The sequence below is a fragment of the Furipterus horrens genome, unplaced genomic scaffold (genome assembly GCF_987537825.1).
Source record: "Furipterus horrens unplaced genomic scaffold, mFurHor1.1.pri manual_scaffold_17, whole genome shotgun sequence".
Taxonomy (NCBI): domain Eukaryota; kingdom Metazoa; phylum Chordata; class Mammalia; order Chiroptera; family Furipteridae; genus Furipterus; species Furipterus horrens.
The window spans coordinates 100,405,923-100,430,332 of record NW_028327187.1 but is presented as its reverse complement, the minus strand read 5'-3'; the positions used below and the strand labels follow the sequence as shown (position 1 = coordinate 100,430,332).

The following is a 24,410-nucleotide window of genomic DNA, read 5'->3' as shown; positions in this document are numbered from 1 at the left end:
AAAGAATACATCTCCACCAAACCAGCATTGCAACAGATGCTAAAGGGAATATTCCAAGAAAAAGGAAGAGAAGAAAACAAAAAAAGAGTAGAGGAACAGAGATACAAAAGGGAAATGAATAAATACATGTCAATAATAACCTTAAATGTAAATGGATTATATGCTCCCATTAAAAGACATAGGGTAACAGAATGGATAAGAAAACAATACCCACATATTTGCTGTCTACAAGAAACACACCTGAAAACAAAAGATTTACAGAGACTGAAAGTAAAGGGATATAAAAAAATATTCCAAGCAAATGGACCTGAAAAAAAAAGCTGGGGTAGCAGTCCTCATATCAGACAAAATGGATTTCAAAGCAAGGGCAATAAAAAGAGACAAAGAAGGACATTTCATAGTACTTAAAGGAACGATTCATCAAGAAGATATAACACTGATAAACATATATGCACCCAACATAGGAGCACCCAAATACATAAAGCAAATACTAGAAGACCACAAGAAAGATATTAACAACAACACACTCATAGTAGGGGACTTCAACACTCCATTATCAACAATAGACAGATCATCGAAGCAAAGAAATACCAAGGCTATACAGGCATTGAACAACACACTAAACCACATGGATCTAACTGATATATATAGAACTTTTCACCCCAAAGAAGCAAAATATACATTCTTTTCAAAGGCACATGGGACATTTTCAAAGATAGACCACATGATAGGACACAAAACAAGCCTCAACAAATTCAAGAAAATTGAAATCATATCAAGCATCTTTTCAGACCACAATGCCTTGAAACTAAAAATCAACCTCAGGGAAAAAAAATCAAAGACACCCAAACTCAGGGAGAATGAATAACATGCTCTTAAATAACGAATGGGTTAACAATGACATCAAAGAGAAAATCAAGAAATTTCTAGAAACTAATGACAGTGAACACACAACAGCCCAAAACCTATGGGACACAGCAAAAGCAGTCCTAAGATGGAAGTGCATAGCAATACAGGCATATCTGAAAAGGCTAGAAGAATCTCAAATAAAAAACCTAACCATAAAGCTACAAGAACTAGAACAGCAACAACAAACAAAGCCTAGGGCAGAAAGAAGAAAGGAAATCATCAAGATCAAAGCAGAATTAAACGATATAGAAACGAAACGAACAATCCAAAAAATCAACAAAACTAGGAGCTGGTTCTTTGAAAAAATAAACAAAATTGACAAGCCTCTAGCCAGGCTCATTAAGAGAAAAAGAGAGAAGACCGAAATAAACAAAATCAGAAATGAAAGAGGAGAAATCACGACTGATACCTCAGAAATACAAACAATTATAAGAAATTACTACAAACAACTATATGGCAAGAAATTTGACAACCTAGAAGAAATGGAGAAAATTCTAGAAATATATAACCTTCCCAAACTGAATCAAGAAGAAGTAGAAAGTCTCAACAGACCAATAACAAAGAAGGAAATTGAAACAGTAATCCAAAATCTCCCTGCACACAAAAGCCCTGGACCGGATGGCTTCACAGGTGAATTTTACAAAACATTTAGGGAAGAACTAACTCCTACCCTCCTCAAACTATTCCAGAAAATCCAAGAAGAGGGAAAAATCCCAAACTCTTTCTATGAAGCCAGTATTACCCTAATCCCAAAACCAGGTCAGGACAAAACAAAGAAAGAAAACTACAGGCCAATATCACTGATGAACATAGATGCTAAAATCCTCAATAAAATTTTGGCAAACAGGATCCAACAATACATCAAAAAGATCATACACCATGATCAAGTGGGATTCATCCCAGGGATGCAAGGATGGTTTAATATTCGCAAATCAATAAATATAATAGAGCACCTAAACAAAATGAAGGACAAAAATCACATGATCATATCAATAGATGCAGAAAAGGCATTTGATAAAGTACAACACCCATTTATGTTGAAAACACTCAGCAAAATGGGAATAGAGGGAGCATACCTTAACATCATTAAGGCTATATATGAGAAGCCTGAAGCTGACATCATACTCAATGGACAAAAACTGAAAGCATTCCCCTTGAAATCAGGAACTAGACAAGGCTGTCCACTCTCCCCACTTCTATTCAACATAGTGTTGGAAGTCCTAGCCACAGCAATCAGACAAGACAAAGAAATAAAAGGCATACAAATTGGGAAAGAAGAAGTAAAACTATCACTATTTGCAGACAACATGATAGTATACCTAGAAAACCCTATAAAATCCACTAAAAGACTACTTGATATAATAAGTGAATCTGGCAAAATAGCAGGGTACAAAATAAATATACAGAAATCTAAGGCATCTCTGTACACCAACAATAAAGTCTCAGAGACAGAAGCAAAAAAGAAAATACCATTTACTATAGCAACAAGAAAAATAAAGTACCTAGGAATAAACTTAACCAAAGAGATAAAAGACCTGTACACTGAAAATTATGCAACATTGAAGAAAGAAATTAAGGAAGATACAAATAAATGGAGGCAAATACCATGTTCTTGGATGGGAAGAATCAACATCATCAAAATGGCCATACTACCCAAAGCAATTTACATATTCAATGCAATCCCTATTAAAATACCAATGACATATTTCGCTGACCTAGAACAAATCCTCCAAAAATTCATATGGAACCAAAAAAGACCCAGAATAGCAAAAGCAATCTTGAAACAGAAGAACACAGCAGGAGGAATCACGATACCAGACATCAAACAATACTACAAAGCCACTGTGATCAAAACAACCTGGTACTGGCATAAGAACAGACATATAGATCAGTGGAACAGAATTGAACGCCCAGAAATAAACCCAGGCCTCTATGGTCAACTAATCTTTGATAAAGGAGGAAGGAACATAAAATGGAGTGAGAAGAGCCTCTTTAACAAATGGTGCTGGGAGAACTAGACAGGGACGTGCAAAAAAATGAAACTAGACCACCAATTTACAGCACACACGAGAATAAACTCAAGATGGATTAAAGACTTAAATGTAAGCCGTGATACCATAAAAGTCCTAGAGGAAAACATAGGCAGGAAAATTTCAGATATCACACGTAACAATATCTTCACGGATACATCTCCCAAGGCAAGAGAAATAAAGGAAAAAATAAACAAATGGGACTACATCAAACTAAAAAGTTTCTGCTCATCAAAAGAAAACATCAGCAAGATGAAAAGGAAACCAACCATATGGGAAAACATATCTGCCAATGATATCACAGACAGGGGACTGATCTCCAAAATATATAAAGAGCTTATACAACTCAACATCAAGAAAACAAACAACCCAATTAAAAAATGGGCAAAGGACCTGAACAAACACTTCTCCGAAGAGGACATACAGAAGGTCCATAGGCACATGAAAAAATGCTCAACATCATTAGCCATCAGAGAGATGCAATTAAAAACCACAATGAGGTACCACTTTACACCAGTCAGAATGGCCATCATCAACAAATCAACAAACAACAAGTGCTGGCGAGGATGTGGAGAAACGGGAACCCTACTGCACTGTTGGTGGGAATGCAGACCGGTGTAACCACTATGGAAAACAGTATGGAATTACCTCAAAAAACTAAAAATGGAACTGCCATTTGAACCAGTGATTCCACTGCTAGGATTATACCCGAAAAATCCTGAAACCCTAATTCAAGAGAACTTATGCACCCCTATGTTCATAGCAAGGCTGTTTACAATAGCTAAGTGCTGGAAACAGCCTAACTGCCCATCTGTAGATGAGTGGATCAAAAAACTGTGGTACATTTACACAATGGAATACTATGTAGCAGAAAGAAAGAAGGAACTCCTGCCATTTGCAACAACATGGATGGAACTAGAGAGAATTATGCTTAGTGAAATAAGCCAGGCAAAGAAAGAAAAATACCATATCATATCACCTAATACAGGAAACTAAAGAACAACACAAACAAACGAACTAAATAGGCAAAGACTAGAATAGTAGTCAATAGGGAGGAGGGGGGAGGGAGAGAAGGAGGATAAGTAAGGGAAGGGTCAGGTCAAGGAACGTATATGAATGACTCATGGACATGGACAACGGGGAGGGATATGATTGTTGGAGAAGGGATGGACTGGGAGGGGGGAGCAATGGGGAAAAATGGGACAACTGAAATTGAATAACAAATAATAAATTAAAAAATAAAAAAAATTAAAAAAAAGGAATGAGTATAATCTTGGTTATTGATATGGGGTGCTTTCTTGTGGTAACAAATAATGCATGGGGTTTTGACTAACATCAATGATACTGTGCCCAGTACCTTCCCATTTTATTATGAGGAAATTTTGAGAGATTAAAAGAAATGTAAGTTCCAGAATCAGAGTTGTAACCAGGGCTTCTGTATGGCAGCAATGGCCAGTTTGCTGTCCAGGTCATGTCCTGCAACTCTCCCCATCACTAGTGAAGTCTGAGGTAGAGTCTTCACTTTGTGTTCAATGAAGTGCCAGGCTGAGGCTGGTGTGGTTCAGTGGATTGAGGACCAACCTGCGAACTGAAATGTCACTGGATCTGCTCCCAGTCACGGCAAGTGCACGGGTTGCAGACCTTCCCCTGTTAGGAGTGTATGGAAGGCAAACAATTGACAAATCTCTTGCACATTGCTGTTTCTCTCAATCTTACTCTCCCACCTTTTCAACTGCTCTAAAAGAAAAGTACATAAAGTCTTGAAAAAAAAGAAAGCAGCCAGTCTTCTAACAAGTGAGGAGCCAATGCGGGGCTCCTGAGAACACAGCGCATAACATCTCTGTGTTCCTGTACAGAACGGGTTAATTGGAAACTTACCTTCTCTTCTATTTTAAGTATTATTAATTTCAATTAGAGGAATACTTAGCTTGAAAACCTAAGTTTATAAGTGTCATGGATCACATATTTGCTGGAGATTATCTGGTTGAAAAATAGGAATTCTGCTGTTATGTAACAAATGAAAAGCCTTGAATAATTTCCTGTAATTCACAACAAGATACCATAACATTGGAATATGGATTTTTGTGAAAAAGGAAATTATTTCACCGTAAGATCTGTGTGATCATGAGATGTGAAAAAATTCGACATGTAATCAATCCTTGGTTTGTTTTATTTCACTCAGTTTTTTTTGTGTGTGTGTGTGAAATTGCAGTATATGGATCTGGATTCGCTCAGTTTATCCAAGAATATAGAAGAAATTAAATCATAGTAAGTTTGAGTTCTTGTACACTCACTCTTTACAGGTCGGGACATTATTTAGCATGTGCTGTTTAAAAGGCTTCTGACTACTACTCGGAATGCTCAGAAAAATAGAGCCTACCTGCGCTGCCCATAGGAATTAGAGTCTAAGAGCAGCTGTCATGTAGAAAGCGCGGTGACATATTCAAAAGGATTTAAAGGACCAGTACAATTAGGGGTCAGAAGCAGGGAGGGAGGTTCCAGATCAGGGGTCTACTTAAGAGGCTTTAAGGAAAGGAAGCTAGAGAACGGGAAGCTGAAAGTCGTGAGATGAGAGGTGATGTGACATTCACAGCAGGGTGGGCTACAGGAGGCTGCAATAACGGTGAGCAGGGGCCAGGCCCTCACAGAGTGGCTATCAAAGGTGAGACACTCGCAGAACGAAAGCTCCCCTTACCAGTTACTGTGTAATGATGAGTCGTCGTCGTCGGCAGCCGTCCGTCTCGAGAGACGATGGTGTAGCTTCTTAAGAGTCTATCTGCACCGCCGAGAATGGCTGTGCAGTCCGACTCGGGAGTGACACGGTATCTGTCTCCTCCCGTGTTGAATCGACATCTTGCGATGACGCTGGAGTGTCCTCTCCAGTGGAGCTGAAGCTACAGAGCCTGGGCAGGGTGATATGGAGGGTCTGCTGTTGCCCATGCAGCAGACCCCCCCTCTCTTCGCAGCTGAAGGGTCCAAGGGAAAGACGGAGTCAATACAGCTTGGCTTCAGGTGCGCCGCAGGAGTTGCCGGTGTTGACTACAACGTCAAACCGCCTTAGGGACTCCGGCTCCGGATTTTCTGTCGGGGTTTACTCCCTTAGCCTTTCCCCTGAAGAGGTATGCCGCAAGGCAGCGGAGGTTTTTTGGAGTCAGAGTTTTCCTTCTCTGATGTGCCCTGACTGGAAGATCGAACCAGCGACACTTAGCTCGCAGGCCGACGCTCAATCCACTGAGCCAAACCAGCCAGGGAGAAGGCAGCACTTGGGACAGCAATGCAAGGCATCCTTTGCTCCTGTCCAGTACAATTTACCCTATTGCACAGAGCAGGCGTTTCATGCATATGATCTCCAGAGCGTTTCTGTGAATTATAGTTATTACTTGTGTTTGGAAGTTCAAGTGGCACTGAGTTAGCACACCTTGGTGGTGAGTGGGGAGTCAGAACCCTTTTTATTAGAATGGCAGTCAAATGTTTTTTTATTGTAGGGTTGTTGCTATCATTTGTCACAGTCCAAGAGAGTTGTAGATTTTAAGTGATGGTGAAATTAACAGAGATAGGGGGGGTTAGTAGGAAAAGGCAGCTATGAGTAAAGAAAGACTTAGACATTAGGCCAATTTCTAGCAGGTGTGAGTTATATTCAGAGGAAGAAACTCCCTCCTATTCAAAATATGATTTAGTGGGAGGAAATTTACTCAGAGTTCCTGGTAAACAACATTTTGGATGGAATTACTGGTCCACATACTAAAGTGCACACATTCTCTCATATCTCCTGGAGTTTTTTTTCTTTTTATGCTTTAAGGTGAGTGGTATTTTCTGAGGTTGAAATGATCCTAACCATGGACATCACAGATATTTTGCAAAATAACAGTGCATTCCAGACGCTCTGCCAAGTGCTTTATATACATTAGCCACAACTCAACCTAAAAGACAGGGCTTAATAAACCCGGTTCAAATGTAAAACCTGGGCTCACAGAGTCTGCTAACGTACCTGAGGTCGCAGAGCTAGTAAGTGACAAGACTGGGACAACATCCCCTGGACAGTATTTGTCCAGAGCTCACACTAGAGCACTCCTTCCAGCTGATCGTGAATCAGTTATTCACATATGGCTGCTAATCCAAAATTTATCTCAAGAGAGAAGAAGGAGAACCTTGTGACCAAAACACTGAATTGGATTCCAAAACAAGAGCAATAAGAATACATAAAAATAAGAGAGATGAAAAAGAGACAAGAGATCAGTCTCTGTGACAATATGCTCATGTGCATATGCAATTTAAGATACCCAGAGAAGATCAATGGGGGCCTGACAGATGTGGCTCAATGGGTGAGGCGTTGTCTCCCATACCCAAAAGTCCTTGGTTCAATTCCCGCTCAGGTCACATGCCTGGGTTGCAGGGAAGGTCCCTGGTTATGTGCCTGCAAAAAGCATCTGATAAATGTGTCTCTTGCACATTGATGTTTCTCTCCATCTCTTTCTGTCTTATTTCCCCTCTCCCAAAAATCAATATATAAAACTTTTAAGGAAAACAAAAGGTCAATCAGGGCTCACACATAACTGAGTCTATCCTTCTATGTTCGTTAAGTATGGTTGGTGTGGACAAATAATATATCAGCTTTCTTTTCTCTGACAGCACAGCACATGTCCTGGGCTTCAATTTGTGCTGCAGCTTCTCAGATTTATATCACTCATGGAATAGTGGTGCATTTTCTGCTGACTTAAAATAGGGGGATTGTCATGTGTCATTTTCCAGGAAGCACTTAATCGAGATGCAGGAGCCAAACTGGAGGACTCCCATGTCTCAGGGCTGAAGAACCAATCACCCCAAAATACGGGGATCAAACAAAAAGCTCAGGAGGGTTATCTCAGATCCGAAGGAGTCCGAGGCTACAACAGATATGGTGAACATCGTTAGTAAGGAAGAGAGAGGAAGTTACGTGCCAAAACACTAAAGTCCTAGAGTCCCACCTGTGTTTTCTGTTCTTGGAGGGCACGAAATATCATGACCCTATCAAGATCACTCCGATTTCGAAATTGAAATTCTCAGGAAAGTGGGGGCATTCATGAAAGATGAGCAGAGTTAGGAAAGCAAAGGCCAAAGTTACAGGACTGGTCATCAGACGAAGTACGGACCCTTCAGTGGACTAAGGGTAGCACCCACAGCATGAAAGGTCTCACAAACTCCCCTCTGCTGTCATCTCTGGGAAGCCCCAGGCAAAGATGTCAGGCAGATTGAGCCTAAGAAGTCTCAGTGAGATGAGGTCTTCCGTGTACTGTGTGCGCTTTTCGTTCGGCAGAGAAATGACGGGGTGTCTAACAGGAATCCACCTTTGTGAATGTCCTGAGTGTTATGAGGAGACGTGCCAAAACCAGAGGGGGCACCGCAAAAGCCAACAAACCACATAGCGTGCAGAACGTTCCTTAGCTCTGAAGGTCCCAGCAATGCTACCCCTGAGGGGTCCAAGCATTCCACATGGGTGGTCTCAGGGTGGGAAAGGCCTCCGCTACTAGGATCCCAGGCCAGCTGTACAAAGACAAGAGTCTTGCACATAACCGAGGGAAAGCGAGGACTCTCAGCGCTAAAGGAGGGGATCGCCGCCACTCCGTGGGAGCCTCACGGGGTCCCGTCTCCCCGGGCAGGCCTCTAAGGCCCAGCGCGCACAGAAGAAGCAGTCCGCCCCAACTGCCGCACTGGAACTCAGCAAAGTGAGGACTTGGTGTGCGGCCAGGCCCACCGGGCTCACAGGGGGGACAAGCCCAGGCTCTGAACACACAAGAATGCGTACCCCGAGTGAGGCCCTAGGCCCAACCGCCTCTTAAGTAATAGGGTCCCGCGGGGTTTCCACGACTCTCAGTTTTCAGGCGCCCTGGACAGCCTGATCATATAGGACCCACCGACTTCCGCTTCGGAGTGGGGGCCTTTATTGGCGCGCGTGGACCGCCGCTTTCCGGCTGAGGGTGGATTCTCGGACGGCCCTGAGGTCCTGAGTGCAGCCCTGCAAGACCGAAGGTGGGTGCCCCCCACCCTTCAAACCTGCCGTCTGGCTCTGCAAGACCCCAGCAGAGCCGTTGGACTGAATTCAGCCCTTAATGTTAGTGAGAAGGCTGTCCTTGCTCTATGGGTGTAGCCGATCCAGGAGGCCTCGGCCATGTAGGTCCGAACTGTTCTCAGGATGAGGGCCGGGAGTGCTTAAGAGCCCCCCTCTATCCTAGAAAGGGGCCTGCACAGCACAGCAGCCCCGCCCTCACCCCTAGGAGGCGCTGGGCAGAGGGGACAGATAAAACACAAAGTATCCTCTCCTCTAGTGGTAACTAAGGGAGGCGAGGGTTGCGCACACCAACTGCCAATTCAGCAGAAGGGGCCCCTGCAATTTGTGAGGCTGAGCTGGGCCCTGATTTCCTTGGGCAGTGGTGTCAGGGATGTGAGGGCCTTGGTTTCGTGGGCAAGACCCACTTCAGAAAAGAGGAGCCAGTCTCTAAGGGGAGTCAGGGTTGTGACACTGAAGAGGTTCGGGGAACTTGTCCAGAAAGTAGGGACCATCGGACACCTCAGCCCTGTTTCCAGATCAGGAAGACTGACCCTGTCGCCACAATAAGTTACACTCATTTCTTCCCAGGCCATCCCAGGGAGGAGAATGGTTAGGTCAAAGGGGAGAAACCACCTGTCATGGATGGCAGGGTTCAATTATGCCACCTTTCTTGGTGAGACTGTTGTGAATTTTGGTGATGTGCCAAACTATGCAGAGTGGCCATAAAAGAATGCTCCCTGTTTTCCATGCTAGGTGACATCAAGGATTGATGTCAGGCCCATCAGTCACCACTCAGGGTAAACAGGGAACTGAGTGGAGTCACCCCAGTTTAACAGAAAGAAAAAGAAATCATGACTCCAGAAGGTGTCTAATTTAGACCTTGAATTGCGATTTCATTTGGAACCAACAACCATAGGACCTTAACCTACACCCAGCAGCCCACACACTTGGGGACGTGCTTTGGTGACATAAGTCCAACTTCATATCGTTTTACTGGGTCTCGGGGAGGCCAGATCTTACTGTGTGCAGTTCTCCATCAGGAGCCCCATTGAGGATGTGGGAGAGGGGTGAGACGACCGAACGACCCTGAATAAAGCGGCCCTCAAGGAGTCCCTCCCAACCCTTACCTGCCAGCCCAGGTTATGTCAGAGATGGACTGTCAGATTGAGCTTCCTCTTCATTTCTCTATTTCAGGTCTAAGAGAGGTGAGATCCTTAGTCTGGAAGTCCAGCCACCAGTAAAGAAAGTGGAGACGTGCCAGTTCCTCACAAGGAGCCAAGGTGAAGAGCTTGACTGACAGGTGAGGATCCGCATGAGCTCAGGAAACAGTGGAACCACTAAGCTCTCAGCACTGGTGTCCCCCGATACAAAGGGGGACTGATGCTCCCCTCCAGTTCCTTCTGGGTCGCAGGGAGCGTTGAGGTGTCAACGTCAGAGTAACAGAGAGGCAGATGCCCAGGCTCTGCCCAGAGTTTACATGATAATACTAAAGGTGAACTGAGGGGTCCCACGTGCCAAACAACGGGGGATACGCTGATTCACTTCCTGTCACTTGAATAAAATCAAAGCACAGCTAGTAAGAGGCAGCCTGAGACTCTGTGTAACGGTTCTCTGGCTCCACTATGGGATTCATAACCGGGGACTGAGCTGAAGCAGGAGCCTTGGGGGGGTCTCTGGAGTAATGCCCTCAAGGAAGTCTACAGAGGCTTCCTTCAAAAAGTAAACAAACCAAAAAAAAAAAAAAAGAAAGGTAAAATCTACCTGTTGAAGGTGCTCACTCCTTTCATTTTCCCTCCAACAGGTGCCCAAATCACCTGTCCATTGGCCCACACTCTTGTTGCTTTTCCTGAACAATAGCCATCATGCCTCGTCGTCGCAAGAGTAAGCTCTGTGTTCGTAAAAAACACCGCCAGAAGAGAGCTGAGACCCAAAGTATTAAGAGCACTGAGGCCTCTACAAGAGAGGAAGAAGAGGCTGCAGGCTGCTCCTCTTCTGTTCTGGGGGACGTGCCCTCTGGCTCCACTGGTGCTGCACCTCTCCAGGCACCTTCAAGTGCCCCAGACACCACCAGAGCTACTGCAGGTGATTCATGTGAAAGATCTACTGAAACAGCCAAAGGCCGCGTTCAGAAAAGTTCCCCCCAGGCCTCACCTTCCTCTGAGGACTTTGTCATAGATTTCCTAAGTAGTATGTCCTGTAAGTTGGTAAATCACATGCTGCATCAGTATAAATCGAGGCAGCCCATTAAAAAGGAAGACATGCTGAACATAGTGCAGAGATGCAATAGGAAGAAATTCCTTCAGATTCTCCACCAGGCCTCTGAGCACTTGGAACTGGTCTATGGCCTAAAATTGACAGAAGGCAAGCCCAAGGGAAATTACACCCTCATCAACTATCAAGATGACACCAGCGGTGGTCATCGGGGCAGAGGCTGGAGATTCCCTATAAGAGGAATTCTGGTGCCTCTCCTGAGTAATATCTTCTTGAATGGCAACCGCGTCTCTGAGGCGAGAACCTGGGAATTCCTGAATATGATGGGCGTCTATGATGGAGTAAGTCACTTCGTTTTTGGGGATACCAGGCAGCTTATCTACCATGATTTAGTGCAGGAAAAATACCTGGTGTACCGGCAGAGGCCCAACACTGATCCTCCACGCTACGAGTTCGTGTGGGGTCCAAGAGCCCACGCTGAGACCAGCAAGATGAAAATCCTGAAGTTCACAGCCAAGATGATTGACACAGAGCTCACTGCATTCCAAGGCCTTTATGAAGAGGCTTTGAAAGATGAGCAAGAGAGAGCTCAAGCCAGAGCCGAAGCCAGAGCCCAAACCAGAAGCCATACCAAAACCACACTCAAACGCAAGATCTGCATTTGTTGCAAGTCCAGTGGTCACCCCACAACCATATGCCACCACTCCCCTCACCCTGAGTGACATCAGGATGGAGTCTTCAGTCTGGTGGGAAAGGCCTGTGAAAAAGTTTCTTAATATGCAAAATTTCTTGTAAGCTTGCCTGTGTGGGGTTTTTTGCATTTGCAAATCTGCTTTTGACAGAATGTTCCTTTAGATTCAGAATGTAAGTTTATGACTGGCACGGGTCACATATTTATTGCCATGTGTCAGGTTAGCAGTAGGAGTTTCCTTTTTGAAATGTAAATTGGGAATCCTTCAGTAACTTTTGTGATCCAGAACAAGATAATGCGGCTTTAGGGTAGGACTATCTTTAGCGATGTGCAAGAAGTTTACACTGACCTAATAGGGAACAGTAGGTAGATATACAGAATGATAGATAGATAAAGTAAAAGTTGGTCGCTTGTTCAAATGTTTATTCAGTTACTGTTGGCATAGAATGTTAATATGTATTGAGGTATACAACATAGTGATGAGACATTTATATAACTTACAAGGTGTTCACCCTCTTGCTCTACAACCCATTTGAACCATATGTGTTATAACAATACTCTTTGCTGTGTTACCTGTGCTGTACTCAGCTGGTCTGTTACAGCCATGACAAGGACACCAACTGCATGACCGCCTGTAGATGGATGCTTAAGGGGGATGTGGTACATATATAAAGTTGGTCATTTCTTGTTTGCTAACTGCATTTAGTGCATTGTTGTACCAATTGTAAAGCTATGTACCTGAATCTCCTTCTGTTTTTCAAGAATGTTTGATAATATAAGCGGTAGTGAATCAGACCACTCGGTTCATGGCTTTTATTTCTTACAGTCGTTAATGGAGCATGAGCTCTTTGGACGTCTGCATGCTTGCATTGGGGATGCTTAGGCAAAGAACACCACACACGGGTCCATGCAATTATAGATTGTAGAAGAAGCTAACATTACCAAAGAGGGTGAGATGCTCTGCTTCCTGAGGAGCAACTGAAAAGTAAAGCAGGGGTGGAGATAGCATAGCACTTAGGTCTCATTGCTAAGCAGTATTTAGTCCCATTGGAAGATCAATGGCTGATCCGGGGTCACATCAAGTCGCTTGTGTCACCCATAGTGAGATCTGATGTGGAGCCTTCACATAGTGATGGGAATTCCTACTGACCAGTATTCCTGATGTGCACGGACATCTTGTTGACTTCTATTTTGAGGTAATTTTCCGGCGGTGTTCTATCAACACGAAGTCTGTTTAGGTTCAGAGTATACGTGTATGAATGACAGGGCTCACACTCTGACTGCTGTGGATCCAGTTTAAGGGTGAGAGTTTTGTTCCTTGACACGCACGTTGAAAATCCTTAAATCCCTTTTGTTTTCCTGAAGAAGACAGTGTGCCATTACATTGGGATCATGAAAAGTGACACTCAGAGAGATGGGATCAGAACATAGGGAGAAGAAGGTAAAAGTATGTCAGTTATCTGTTTGCCCTACTCCAGTTTTGCTTTTTGTAAACTTAATCTTCATATACCTGGATGTCCTTACTTTATTTACCAGTGAATGAGTCGAGAGAAATCTAAATTGGTGTAGCCTCTGTGGGAGACTGTGTAGATGTTCCTTAAAGACTTAAAAGTTAAACTGTCACACTCCAGCAGTTCCACTATTGGGTATTTTTGTCAAGAACATGAAGTACTATGTCTCTGTCTCCATGTTCACTGCAACATTATTGCCAAGACATGGAAACAACCTACGTGTCCACTGGTGAATAAATGGATAAAGTAAAAGGGATACACACCCTTGCAAACACACACAAACGCACACACGATGTGTCAGCCACAAACACAAGAAGTCCTCCCATTTGGGAAAACACGTGAAGAACTTCAGGACGTTATGCTAAGTGAAATATATGGTAATATTCAAGGGGTGTTCTTGCAACTTTCAGCAAAAGGCAAATACTATATAGTATCATTCGTATGTGGGACCTTTAAAATACATGACACACACATGCAAGTGAACTCAGATATGGAGAACCGATGGGGATTGCCAGAAGCGAGGGTGAGAGATGGCCAAAAGCTACACATTTCCAGTTACAAATTAAACAAGACGGGGCTTGTCATGTACAGGACAAGCAATAATATTAATACTGTACTACCTGTGTGAAAGCTGCCCTAGAGACACCTGAAAAGTTTTAATTACAGGAAGGGAAAAAAGAATTTCATAAAAAGTTTGTGTTGATTAACTTTATAAAAAATTATTGCAAATTTCACAGCTTCAAACCACAGACTTTTACTATCTCACAGCTCCTTAGGTCAGAATTGAGGGCACACAGTAGCTGCATCTGTAGGTCAGATATCTGAATTTCTAGAAACAATGTATCAGGCAGCTGGGTTCTCACAAGGACCTCAGAAGCTCCATCCACTACCACGCGTGTTTGGGGCAGAATTCACTTACCGGAAACTGAAAGACGAAGGTTCGCATTTGCATGCATGCTGTTGGCTAGAGGTCATTCTCGGGTCACCCTTAGGTCTTTGCTCTGCTATGCAGCTCCTTCCATCTTGAAAGCCAGGAAGGAAACCGCCCCCTCACACTTCGGACTTCTTTGGCCAGGAAAAACTCCATTGCATGTAAGGACTCACTATGTCTAGATCGTGGAGGATAATATCCCCATTTTAGAAATATCAGATTTCGGAACTCAATTACATCTCCTAAATTCCTCACAGCAGTACCTCGATTCATGTTTGATGAATAACTGGAAGATGTACACCATGCATCAGGAATCCGGTAGGACCTCTTGGAATTCTGACTGCCGGTGTCCTTGCGGTATTGTGGTTATGTTTTTAATTAGGAGCTTTACCCTCTCAATGTTCATGGTAGGATAAATATTGTCCCTGATGCTTGCCTCAGAATAACCTAAGGGCTGAGAGTGGATTTAGATGAGACAAGGTTGGCGGTGTGGCGATTTAGCCAGAGCTGGGAAATGAGTGTGTGGAGCGTTGATTACATTATTCTCTCGCTACTGCAAATGTCTACATTTCGTGCCATGGATTATTCCAACGCACAGAAATTAAAACAAAACTTCCAAACTTTTTCTTATTAAATAAGTATGACAACGTTACTTAGACCAGGTAGAGGTAGGTCATAATTAATTTATTATTAGATAGCTTAACAATACTACTCAATTCCAATATTACTTAAGAACATTGAGACAAACATTCTGAAAATGCAAACTTGCGGCTTTGACAATATATTAAGAAAGCTATGCATTTATCTGTGGCCCAGTAATTTCATGTTTTTAAGATCACCCTGAATACATGCCCCAAACAACAGGAAAATACGTAAATGTTCATCAATATGTTTATTTAAAACACATCATCGTATATACACAGTGTACTCCATAGTTGTAAATAAGCATGAGTAGGATCTTTTTGTTTTCTTATATATACATGTAATTTGTGATTTGGGGGGCGGGGCTAATGTCCATGACACCATGCTCGGTGTCTTCCCACTTCCTTAGGAGGAGGTTTTACAGAGAGAGAGAGAAATGAGAGAGCATGAGTCAGAGCTGAAGCCAGGCCTCCACTACTGCTGCCGTGGCCACTTTTCTGTCCAGAGCATGTCCCGAAACTCCTCCCATCCCTAGTGAACTTCTGAGGTACAGTGTCACTTTGCAGTTAAAGAAAGCAGCCATTCTGCAAACAAGTGAAGAGCTCAGACAGTGCATAACATCTCTGTGTTTCTGTACAGAACGGGTTAATTGGAATCTTACCTTCTATCTTAAGTGTTCTTAATTTCATTTAGAGGAATACTTACCTTGAAAACCTAAGTTTATAAATGCATTGGATCACACATTTATCGGAGATTATCTGGTTGAAAAATAGGAATTCTGTTGTTATGTAACAAATGAAAAGCCTTGAATAATTTCCTGTAATTCCATAACATTGGAATATGGATTTTTGTGAAAAAGGACATTATTTCACCGTAAGGTCTGTGTGATCATGAGATGTGAAAAAATTCGACCTGTAATCAATCCTGGATTTGTTTTATTCCATTCAGTTTTTTTGTGAAATTGCAGTATATGGATCTGGATTGGCTCAGCTTATTCAAGAATGTAGAAGAAATTAAATCATAGTAAGTTTGAGTTCTTGTACACTCACTCTTTACAGGTCGAGACATAATTTAGCATGTGCTGTTTAAAAGGCTTCTGACTACTACTAGGAATGCTCAGAAAAATAGGGCCTACCTGCGCTGCCCATAGGAATTAGAGTCTAAGAGCAGCTGTCATGTAGAAAGCGCGGTGACATATTCAAAAGGATTTAAAGGACCAGTACAATTAGGGGTCAGAAGCAGGGAGGGAGGTTCCAGATCAGGGGTCTACTTAAGAGGCTTTAAGGAAAGGAAGCTAGAGAACGGGAAGCTGAAAGTCGTGAGATGAGAGGTGATGTGACATTCACAGCAGGGTGGGCTACAGGAGGCTGCAATAACGGTGAGCAGGGGCCAGACCCTCACAGAGTGGCTATCAAAGGTGAGACACTCACAGAACGAAAGCTCCCCTTACCAGTTACTGTGTAATGATGAGTCGTCGTCGTCGGCAGCCGTCCGTCTCGAGAGACGATGGTGTAGCTTCTTAAGAGTCTATCTGCACCGCCGAGAATGGATGTGCAGTCCGACTCGGGAGTGACACGGTATCTGTCTCCTCCCGTGTTGAATCGACATCTTGCGATGACGCTGGAATGTCCTCTCCAGTGGAGCTGAAGCTACAGAGCCTGGGCAGGGTGATATGGAGGGTCTGCTGTTGCCCATGCAGCAGACCCCCCCTCTCTTCGCAGCTGAAGGGTCCAAGGGAAAGACGGAGTCAATACAGCTTGGCTTCAGGTGCGCCGCAGGAGTTGCCGGTGTTGACTACAACGTCAAACCGCCTTAGGGACTCCGGCTCCGGGTTTTCTGTCGGGGTTTACTCCCTTAGCCTTTCCCCTGAAGAGGTATGCCGCAAGGCAGCGGAGGTTTTTTGGAGTCAGAGATTTCCTTCTCTGATGTGCCCTGACTGGAAGATCGAACCAGCGACACTTAGCTCGCAGGCCGGCGCTCAATCCACTGAGGCAAACCAGCCAGGGAGAAGGCAGCACTTGGGACAGCAATGCAAGGCATCCTTTGCTCCTGTCCAGTACAATTTACCCTATTGCACAGAGTAGGCGTTTCATGCATATGATCTCCAGAGCGTTTCTGTGAAATATAGTGGTAATTTGTGTTTGGAAGCTCAGGTGGCACTGAGTTAGCACACTTTGGCCGCGGGTAGGGTGTCAGAACCCTTTTTGTGAGAATGGCAATCAAATCTTTTTGAGTGTGTGGTGATGTTGCTGTCATTTGTCAAAGCCCAAGAGAGTTGTAGATTTTAAGTGATGATGAAATTAACAGAGATAGGGGGGGTTAGTAGGAAAAGTCAGCTCTGAGGGAAGAAAGATTCAGACATTGGAACAAATTCTAGCAGGTCTGAGTTATATTCAAAGGGAGAAACTCCCTCATACTCGAAACATGAATTAATGGGAAGAAATTTACTCAGAGTTCCCGGTAAACAAAATTTTGGATGAATTTACTGGTCTGCATACTAAACTGCACATATTCTCTCATATCCCCTGGGAATTTTTTTTTTTTTATGCTTTAAGGTGAGTGGTATTTTCTGAGGTTGAAATGATCCTAACCATGGACATCACAGATATTTTGCAAAATATCAGTGCATTCCAGACACTTTGCCACATGCTTTATATACATTAGCCACAATTTACCAGCTCTAAAAGACAGGGCTTAACAAACCCCTTCAGATGTAGAACCTGGGTTCACTGAGCCTACTAACGTACCTGAGGTCACAGGGCTAATAAGTGACAAGACTGGGACAACATCCCCTGGACTGTACTTGTCGAAAACCCACACTAGAGCACTCCTTCCAGCTGATCGTGAGTCAATTTATTCACATATGGCTACTAGTCCGAAGTTTACCTCAAGAGAGAAAAAGGAGAACCTTGTGACCAAAACACTGGATTCCAAAACTAGAATAATAAGGATACAAAATGATAAGAGAGATGAGTAAAGGAGAGAAAAGATGAGTCTTAGTGACAATATGATCATCCACATACGCAGTATAAGACACCAAGAGAAGATCAATGTGGGCCTGACAGGTGTGGTTCAATGGGTTGGGCATTGTCTCCCATACCCAAAAGTCCTTGATTCAATTCCCAATCAACTGACACACCCGGGATGCAGGCCAGGTCCCTTGTAAGGTGCCTGCAACAAGCATCCGATAAATATGTCTGTTGCACGTTTACGTTTCTCTCCCTGTCTTTCACCCTCACTTCCCCTCCACCAAAAATAAATAAATAAAGCTTTTAAGAAAAAGAAAAGGTCAATCAGGGCTCAAACATAACTGAGTCTCTCCTTCTATGTTCGTTAAGTATGGTTGGTGTGGAGAAATAATATATCAGCTTTCTTTTCTCTGGCAGCACAGCACGTGTCCTGGCCTCCGGTTTGTGCTGCGGTTTCCCATTTCGCAGCAGTCATGGAATAGTGGCGCATTTACTGCAGATTTACAATAGGGGGATTGTCATGTGTCATTTTCCAGGAAGCACTTAATCGAGATGCAGGAGCCAAACTGGAGGACTCCCGTGTCTCAGGGCTGAAGAAACAATCACCCCAAAATACGGGGATCAAACAAAAAGCTCAGGAGGGTTATCTCAGATCCGAAGGTGTCCGAGGCTACAACAGATATGGTGAACATCGTTAGTAAGGAAGAGAGAGGAAGTTACGTGCCAAAACACTAAAGTCCTAGAGTCCCACCTGTGTTCTCTGTTCTTGGAGGGCACGAAATATCATGACCCTATCAAGATCATTCCGATTTCGAACTTGAAATTCTCAGGAAAGTGGGGGCATTCATGAAAGATGAGCAGAGTTAGGAAAGCAAAGGCCAAAGTTACAGGACTGGTCATCAGACGAAGTACGGACCCTTCAGTGGACTAAGGGTAGCACCCACAGCATGAAAGGTCTCACAATCTCCCCTCTGCTGTCGGGAATCCCTGGGAATCCCCTGGCAGAGACGTCAGGCAGATTGAGCCTAAGAAGTCTGAGTAAGATGAGGTCCTCCATGTACTGTGTGTGGTTTCCGTTTGGCACGAGAATGAGTGGGTGTCTAACAGGAATCCATTTGTGTGAATATCCTGAGTGTTATGAGGGGACGTGCCAAAACCAGAAGGGACACCGCAAAAGCCAACAGGCCATGTAGTGTCCAGGAAATTTCTTAGCCTTGACAGACCCAGCAGCGCTACCACTGAGGAGTCCACGCATTCCACGTGGGCAGTCTCAGGGAGGGAAGGGCCTTGCACACTAGGATCCCAGGCCAGCTGTGCAAAGACAAGACCTTGCAATCAACCGAGGGAAAGCGAGGACTCTCAGCGCTAAAGGAGGGGATCGCCGCCACTCCGTGGGAGCCTCACGGGGTCCCGTCTCCCCGGGCAGGCCTCTAAGGCCCAGCGCGCACAGAAGAAGCAGTCCGCCCCAACTGCCGCACTGGAACTCAGCAAAGTGAGGACTTGGTGTGCGGCCAGGCCCACCGGGCTCACAGCGGGGAGGAGCCCGGGCTCTGGACACGCAACAGTGGATACCCTGGGTGAGGCCCTAGGGCCTAGCGGCTCCTAAGCAATAGGGTTCCATGGGGCCCCGCGCAGCACTCAGTTTTCAGGCGCCCTGGACAGCCCTCCCAGATAGAACCCACCGACTTCCGCTTTGGAGCAGGGGGCCTTTCCTGGCGGGCACGGACCGCTGCTTTCCGGCTGCGGGTAGATCCTCCAGCGGCTCTAAACTCAAGGTGAGGACCTGAGTGCAGCCCTGCGAGAGTGAGAGTGGGCCCTTTCCATCCTCGCACCCTGCCGTCCGGCTCCGAGAGGTCCCAGAAGAGCCGTCGGACTGAATCCGTCCCGAATGCGTTCATGAGAAGGCTGTCCTTGCTCTACGGGTGGAGCCGATTCAGGAGGCCTCGGCCCTGTAGGTCCGAACTGTTCTCAGGATGAGGGCCCGGAGTGCTTAAGAGCCCCCCTCTATCCTGGAAAGGGGCCTGCACAGCACAGCAGCCCCGCCCTCACCCCTAGGAGGCGCTGGGCAGAGGGGACAGATAAAACACAAAGTATCCTCTTCTCTAGCGGCTGCTAAGGGAGGGCTGCACCCGCTAACTCCCAAACTCAGCAACGGCGCCCCGAGCAGAGCTGGCAGACCCAGCCGGCCCCTCCTTTTCTCTGGCAGTGGTGTCAGGGATGTGAGGGCCTCGGTTTAGTGGACTAGGCCCACTTCAGAAAGGAGGAGCCAGTCCCTAAGGGGATTGAGGGTTGTGGCACTGAAGAGCTTGGGGGAACGTGCCAAGAAAGTAGGGACCCCCTGACACGTCAGCCCTGTTTTCAGGTCAGGAAGACTGACCTTCTCGCCACGACGAGTTGCGCTCACTTCTTCCCAGGCCATCCAGGGAGGGGATCGATCAGGTCAAAGGGGGTAAACCACCTGTCATGGGTGGCAGGGTTTCATTTACGCCACCTTTCTCAGAGAAACCGTTCAGGACTGTGGTGATGTGCCACAGCATAACGTGGTGACAAAAGAATGCGCCCTATTTCTCGTGCTAGGTGACATGAAGGATAGATGTCAGGCCCATTGGTCACCACCTAAAGGGAACAGGGCAGTGTGGGGAGTCCCCACAGTTTAGCAAAGAGAGAGAGAGAAATTATAACCCCGGCAGGAGTCTAATTTAAACTTGAATTGCGATTCCATTTGGAACCACCCACCATAGGGCCTTAACCTACGTCCAGCAGCCCACACACTTGGGGACGTGCTTTGGTGACATAAGTCCAACTTCATATCGTCTTACTGGGTCTCGGGGAGGCCAGATCTTACTGTGTGCAGTTCTCCATCAGGAGCCCCATTGAGGATGTGGGAGAGGGGTGAGGCGACCGAACGACCCTGAATAAAGCGGCCCTCAAGGAGTCCCTCCCAACCCTTACCTGCCAGCCCAGGTTATGTCAGAGATGGACTGTCAGATTGAGCTTCCTCTTCATTTCTCTGTTTCAGGTCTAAGAGAGGTGAGATCCTTAGTCTGGAAGTCCAGCCACCAGTAAAGAAAGTGGAGACGTGCCAGTTCCTCACAAGGAGCCAAGGTGAAGAGCTTGACTGACAGGTGAGGATCCGCATGAGCTCAGGAAACAGTGGAACCACTAAGCTCTCAGCACTGGTGTCCCCGGATACAAAGGGGGACTGATGCTCCCCTCCAGTTCCTTCTGGGTCGCAGGGAGCGTTGAGGTGTCAACGTCAGAGTAACAGAAAGGCAGATGCCCAGGCTCTGCCCAGAGTTTACACGATAATACTAAAGGTGAACTGAGGGGTCCCACGTGCCAAACAACGGGGGATACGCTGATTCACTTCCTGTCACTTGAATAAAATCAAAGCACAGCTAGTAAGAGGCAGCCTGAGACTCTGTGTAACGGTTCTCTGGCTCCACTATGGGTTTCATAACCGGGGACTGACCAGAAGCAGGAGCCTTGGGGGAGTCTCTGGAGTAATGCCCTCAAGGAAGTCTACAGAGGCTTCCTTCAAAAAAAAAAACAAAAAAACACCTAAGGTTGAATTTACCTGTTGAATGTGCTCACTCCTCTCATCTTCACTCCAACAGGTGCCCAAATCACCTGTCCATTGGCCCACACTCTTGTCTGCTGTCCTGAACAACAGCCATCATGCCTCGTGGTCACAAGAGCAAGCTGCGTGCTCGTGAGAAACGCCGCCAGAAGAGAGCTGAGACCCAAAGTCTTAAGGATGCTGGGGCCGCTACAGGGGAGGAAGAAGACGCTGCTTGCTGCTCCTCTTCCGTTCTGGGGGACACGCCCTCTGGCTCCACTGGTGCTGCACCTCTCCAGGCACCTTCGAGTGCCCCAGACACCACCAGTGCCGCTGCACGTGTTTCACGCAGGAGATCTGCTAGAAAAGCCAAAAGCCATGTTGAGAAAAGTAAAAGTTCCCCCCAGGCCTCACCTTCCCCTCAGAGCTTTGCCCTAGATCTCCTAAATAAGAAGGCGTGTAAGTTGGTACAGTACCTGCTGTGTCAGTATAGATTGGGAGAGCCCATGAAAAAGGCGGATATGCTGAAGATAGTACGCAAATGGTACAGGAAGAACTATTCTGAGGTTCTCAGCAAGGCCTCTGAGAAGATGCATCTGGTCTATGGCCTAAAATTGAAAGAAGTCGAGCCCAATGGAAATTTCTACACCCTCTTCGATGATCAAGATGACCCTGGCTATGGGAATCTGAGTCCCGGCTGGAGATTTCCTGTAAGAGGAATTCTGTTGCCTCTTCTGAGTGTGATCCTCTTGAATGGGGACCGTGCCTCTGAGGAGGAGATCTGGGATTCCCTGAATAAGATAGGTGTCTATGATGGAACACATCACTTCATTTTTGGGGAGCCCAGGCAGCTAATCAACGAAGTTTTGTTGCAGAAAGAATACCTGGTGTACCAGAGGGTGCCCAACACAGATCCTCCACGCTACGAGTACCTGTGGGGTCCAAGAACCCATGCTGAGACCAGCAAGATGAAAATCCTGGAGTTCCTGGCCAAGATCAGTGAAACAGAGCTCACTGCGTTCCCAGGCCTTTATGAAGAGGCTTTAAAAGATGAGGAAGAAAGAGCTCAAGCCAGAGCCCAAGCCAGAGCCCAAGCCAAACGTAAGACCGGCCGTCGTTCCAAGGCTGGTGGTCGCCCCACAGCCACATCCCACCATTCCCCGCACCCTGAGTGACATCCAGATGGAGTCTTCAGTCTGGTGGGAAAGGAAAGGCCGGTGACACAGTTTCTTACTATGCAAAATTTCTTGTTAGCTTGCCTGTGTGGAGTTTTTTGCATTTGCAAATGTTCTTTTGACAGAATGTTTCTTTAGGATTCAGAATGTAAGTTTATGAATGGCATGGGTCACACATTTATTGCCCTGCGTCAGTTGGCAGTAGGAGTTTCCTTTTCGAAATGTAAATTGGGAATCCTTCAGTAACTTTTGTGATCCAGAACAAGATAATGCGGCTTTAGGGTAAGACTATCTTTAGCGATGTGAAAGAAGTTTACACTGACCTAATAGGGAACAGTAGGTAGATATACAGAAGGATAGATAGATAAAGTTAAAGGTAGCCTCGTTACAGATGTTTATACAATTACTGTTGGCATAGGATGTTAATTTGGATTCAGGTGTACAACATAGTGATGAGACATTTATATAACTTCCAAGGTGTTCACCCCCATTGCTCTGCAACCATTTGAACCATATGTGTTATAACAATACTCTTTGCTGTGTTACCTGTGCTGTACCCAGCTGGTCTGTTACAGCCATGACAAGGACACCAACTGCATGACCGCCTGTAGATGGATGCTTAAGGGGGATGTGGTACATATATAAAGTTGGTCATTTCTTGTTTGCTAACTGCACTTAGTGCATCGTTGTACCAGTTGTAAAGCTATGTACCTGAATCTCCTTCTGTTTTTCAAGAATGTTTGATAATATAAGCAGTAGTGAATCAGACCTCTCGGTTCATGGCTTTTATTTCTTACAGTCGTTAACGGAGCATGAGCTCTTTGGACGTCTGCATGCTTGCATTGGGGATGCTTAGGCAAAGAAGACCACACATGGGTCCATGCAATTATAGATTGTAGAAGAAGCTAACATTACCAAAGAGGGTGAGATGCTCTGCTTCCTGAGGAGCAACTGAAAAGTAAAGCGGGAGCGGAGATAGCATAGCACTTAGGTCTCATTGCTAAGCAGTATTTAGTCCCATTGGAAGATCAATGGCTGATCCGGGGTCACATCCAGTCGCTTGTGTCACCCATAGTGAGATCTGATGTGGAGCCTTCACATAGTGATGGGAATTCCTACTGACCAGTATTCCTGATGTGCATGGACATCTTGTTGACTTCTATTCTGAGGTAATTTTCCGGCGGTGTTCTATCAACACGAAGTCTGTTTAGGTTCAGAGTATACGTGTATGAATGACAGGGCTCACACTCTGACTGCTGTGGATCCAGTTTAAGGGTGAGAGTTTTGTTCCTTGACACGCACGCTGAAAATCCTTAAATCCCTTTTGTTTTCCTGAAGAAGACAGTGTGCCATTACATTGGGATCATGAAAAGCGACACTCAGAGAGATGGGATCAGAACATAGGGAGAAGAAGGTAAAAGTATGTCAGTTATCTGTTTGCCCTACTCCAGTTTTGCTTTTTGTAAACTTAATCTTCATATACCTGGATGTCCTTACTTTATTTACCAGTGAATGAGTCGAGAGAAATCTAAATTGGTGTAGCCTCTGTGGGAGACTGTGTAGATGTTCCTTAAAGACTTAAAAGTTAAACTGTCACACTCCAGCAGTTCCACTATTGGGTATTTTTGTCAAGAACATGAAGTACTATGTCTCTGTCTCCATGTTCACTGCAACATTATTGCCAAGACATGGAAACAACCTACGTGCCCACTGGTGAATAAATGGATAAAGTAAAAGGGATACACACCCTTGCAAAC

The 24,410-nt window shown here is 45.2% G+C and overlaps 3 protein-coding genes across 3 annotated transcripts in view; all 3 read left to right on the top strand.

Moving 5' to 3' along the window:
• The window catches only part of LOC149991696 (melanoma-associated antigen B3-like), a 30,735-nt gene extending 20,474 nt beyond the window's left edge, over positions 1-10,261 (top strand). The window contains exons 5-7 of the mRNA XM_090264142.1: positions 7,216-7,261; positions 8,824-8,945; positions 10,159-10,261. Coding sequence (XP_090120268.1) covers positions 7,216-7,261; positions 8,824-8,945; positions 10,159-10,261 — 271 coding nt within the window. The remainder of the gene's footprint in view (positions 1-7,215; positions 7,262-8,823; positions 8,946-10,158) is intronic.
• Positions 10,262-10,826: 565 nt separating this feature from the next.
• LOC149991695 (melanoma-associated antigen B1-like) lies at positions 10,827-11,897 on the top strand. Its single transcript, XM_090264139.1, has one exon. The coding sequence runs from the start codon at positions 10,827-10,829 to the stop codon at positions 11,895-11,897; it is 1,071 nt and encodes a 356-aa protein (XP_090120265.1).
• Positions 11,898-21,597: 9,700 nt separating this feature from the next.
• LOC149991694 (melanoma-associated antigen B4-like) lies at positions 21,598-22,653 on the top strand. Its single transcript, XM_090264138.1, has one exon. The coding sequence runs from the start codon at positions 21,598-21,600 to the stop codon at positions 22,651-22,653; it is 1,056 nt and encodes a 351-aa protein (XP_090120264.1).
• Positions 22,654-24,410: the final 1,757 nt, after the last annotated feature.

Excerpts from the sequence above, each read along its gene's own strand:
- LOC149991694 (XM_090264138.1), top strand. The coding sequence starts at position 21,598 with ATGCCTCGTGGTCACAAGAGCAAGCTGCGTGCTCGTGAGAAACGCCGC.
- LOC149991695 (XM_090264139.1), top strand. The coding sequence starts at position 10,827 with ATGCCTCGTCGTCGCAAGAGTAAGCTCTGTGTTCGTAAAAAACACCGC.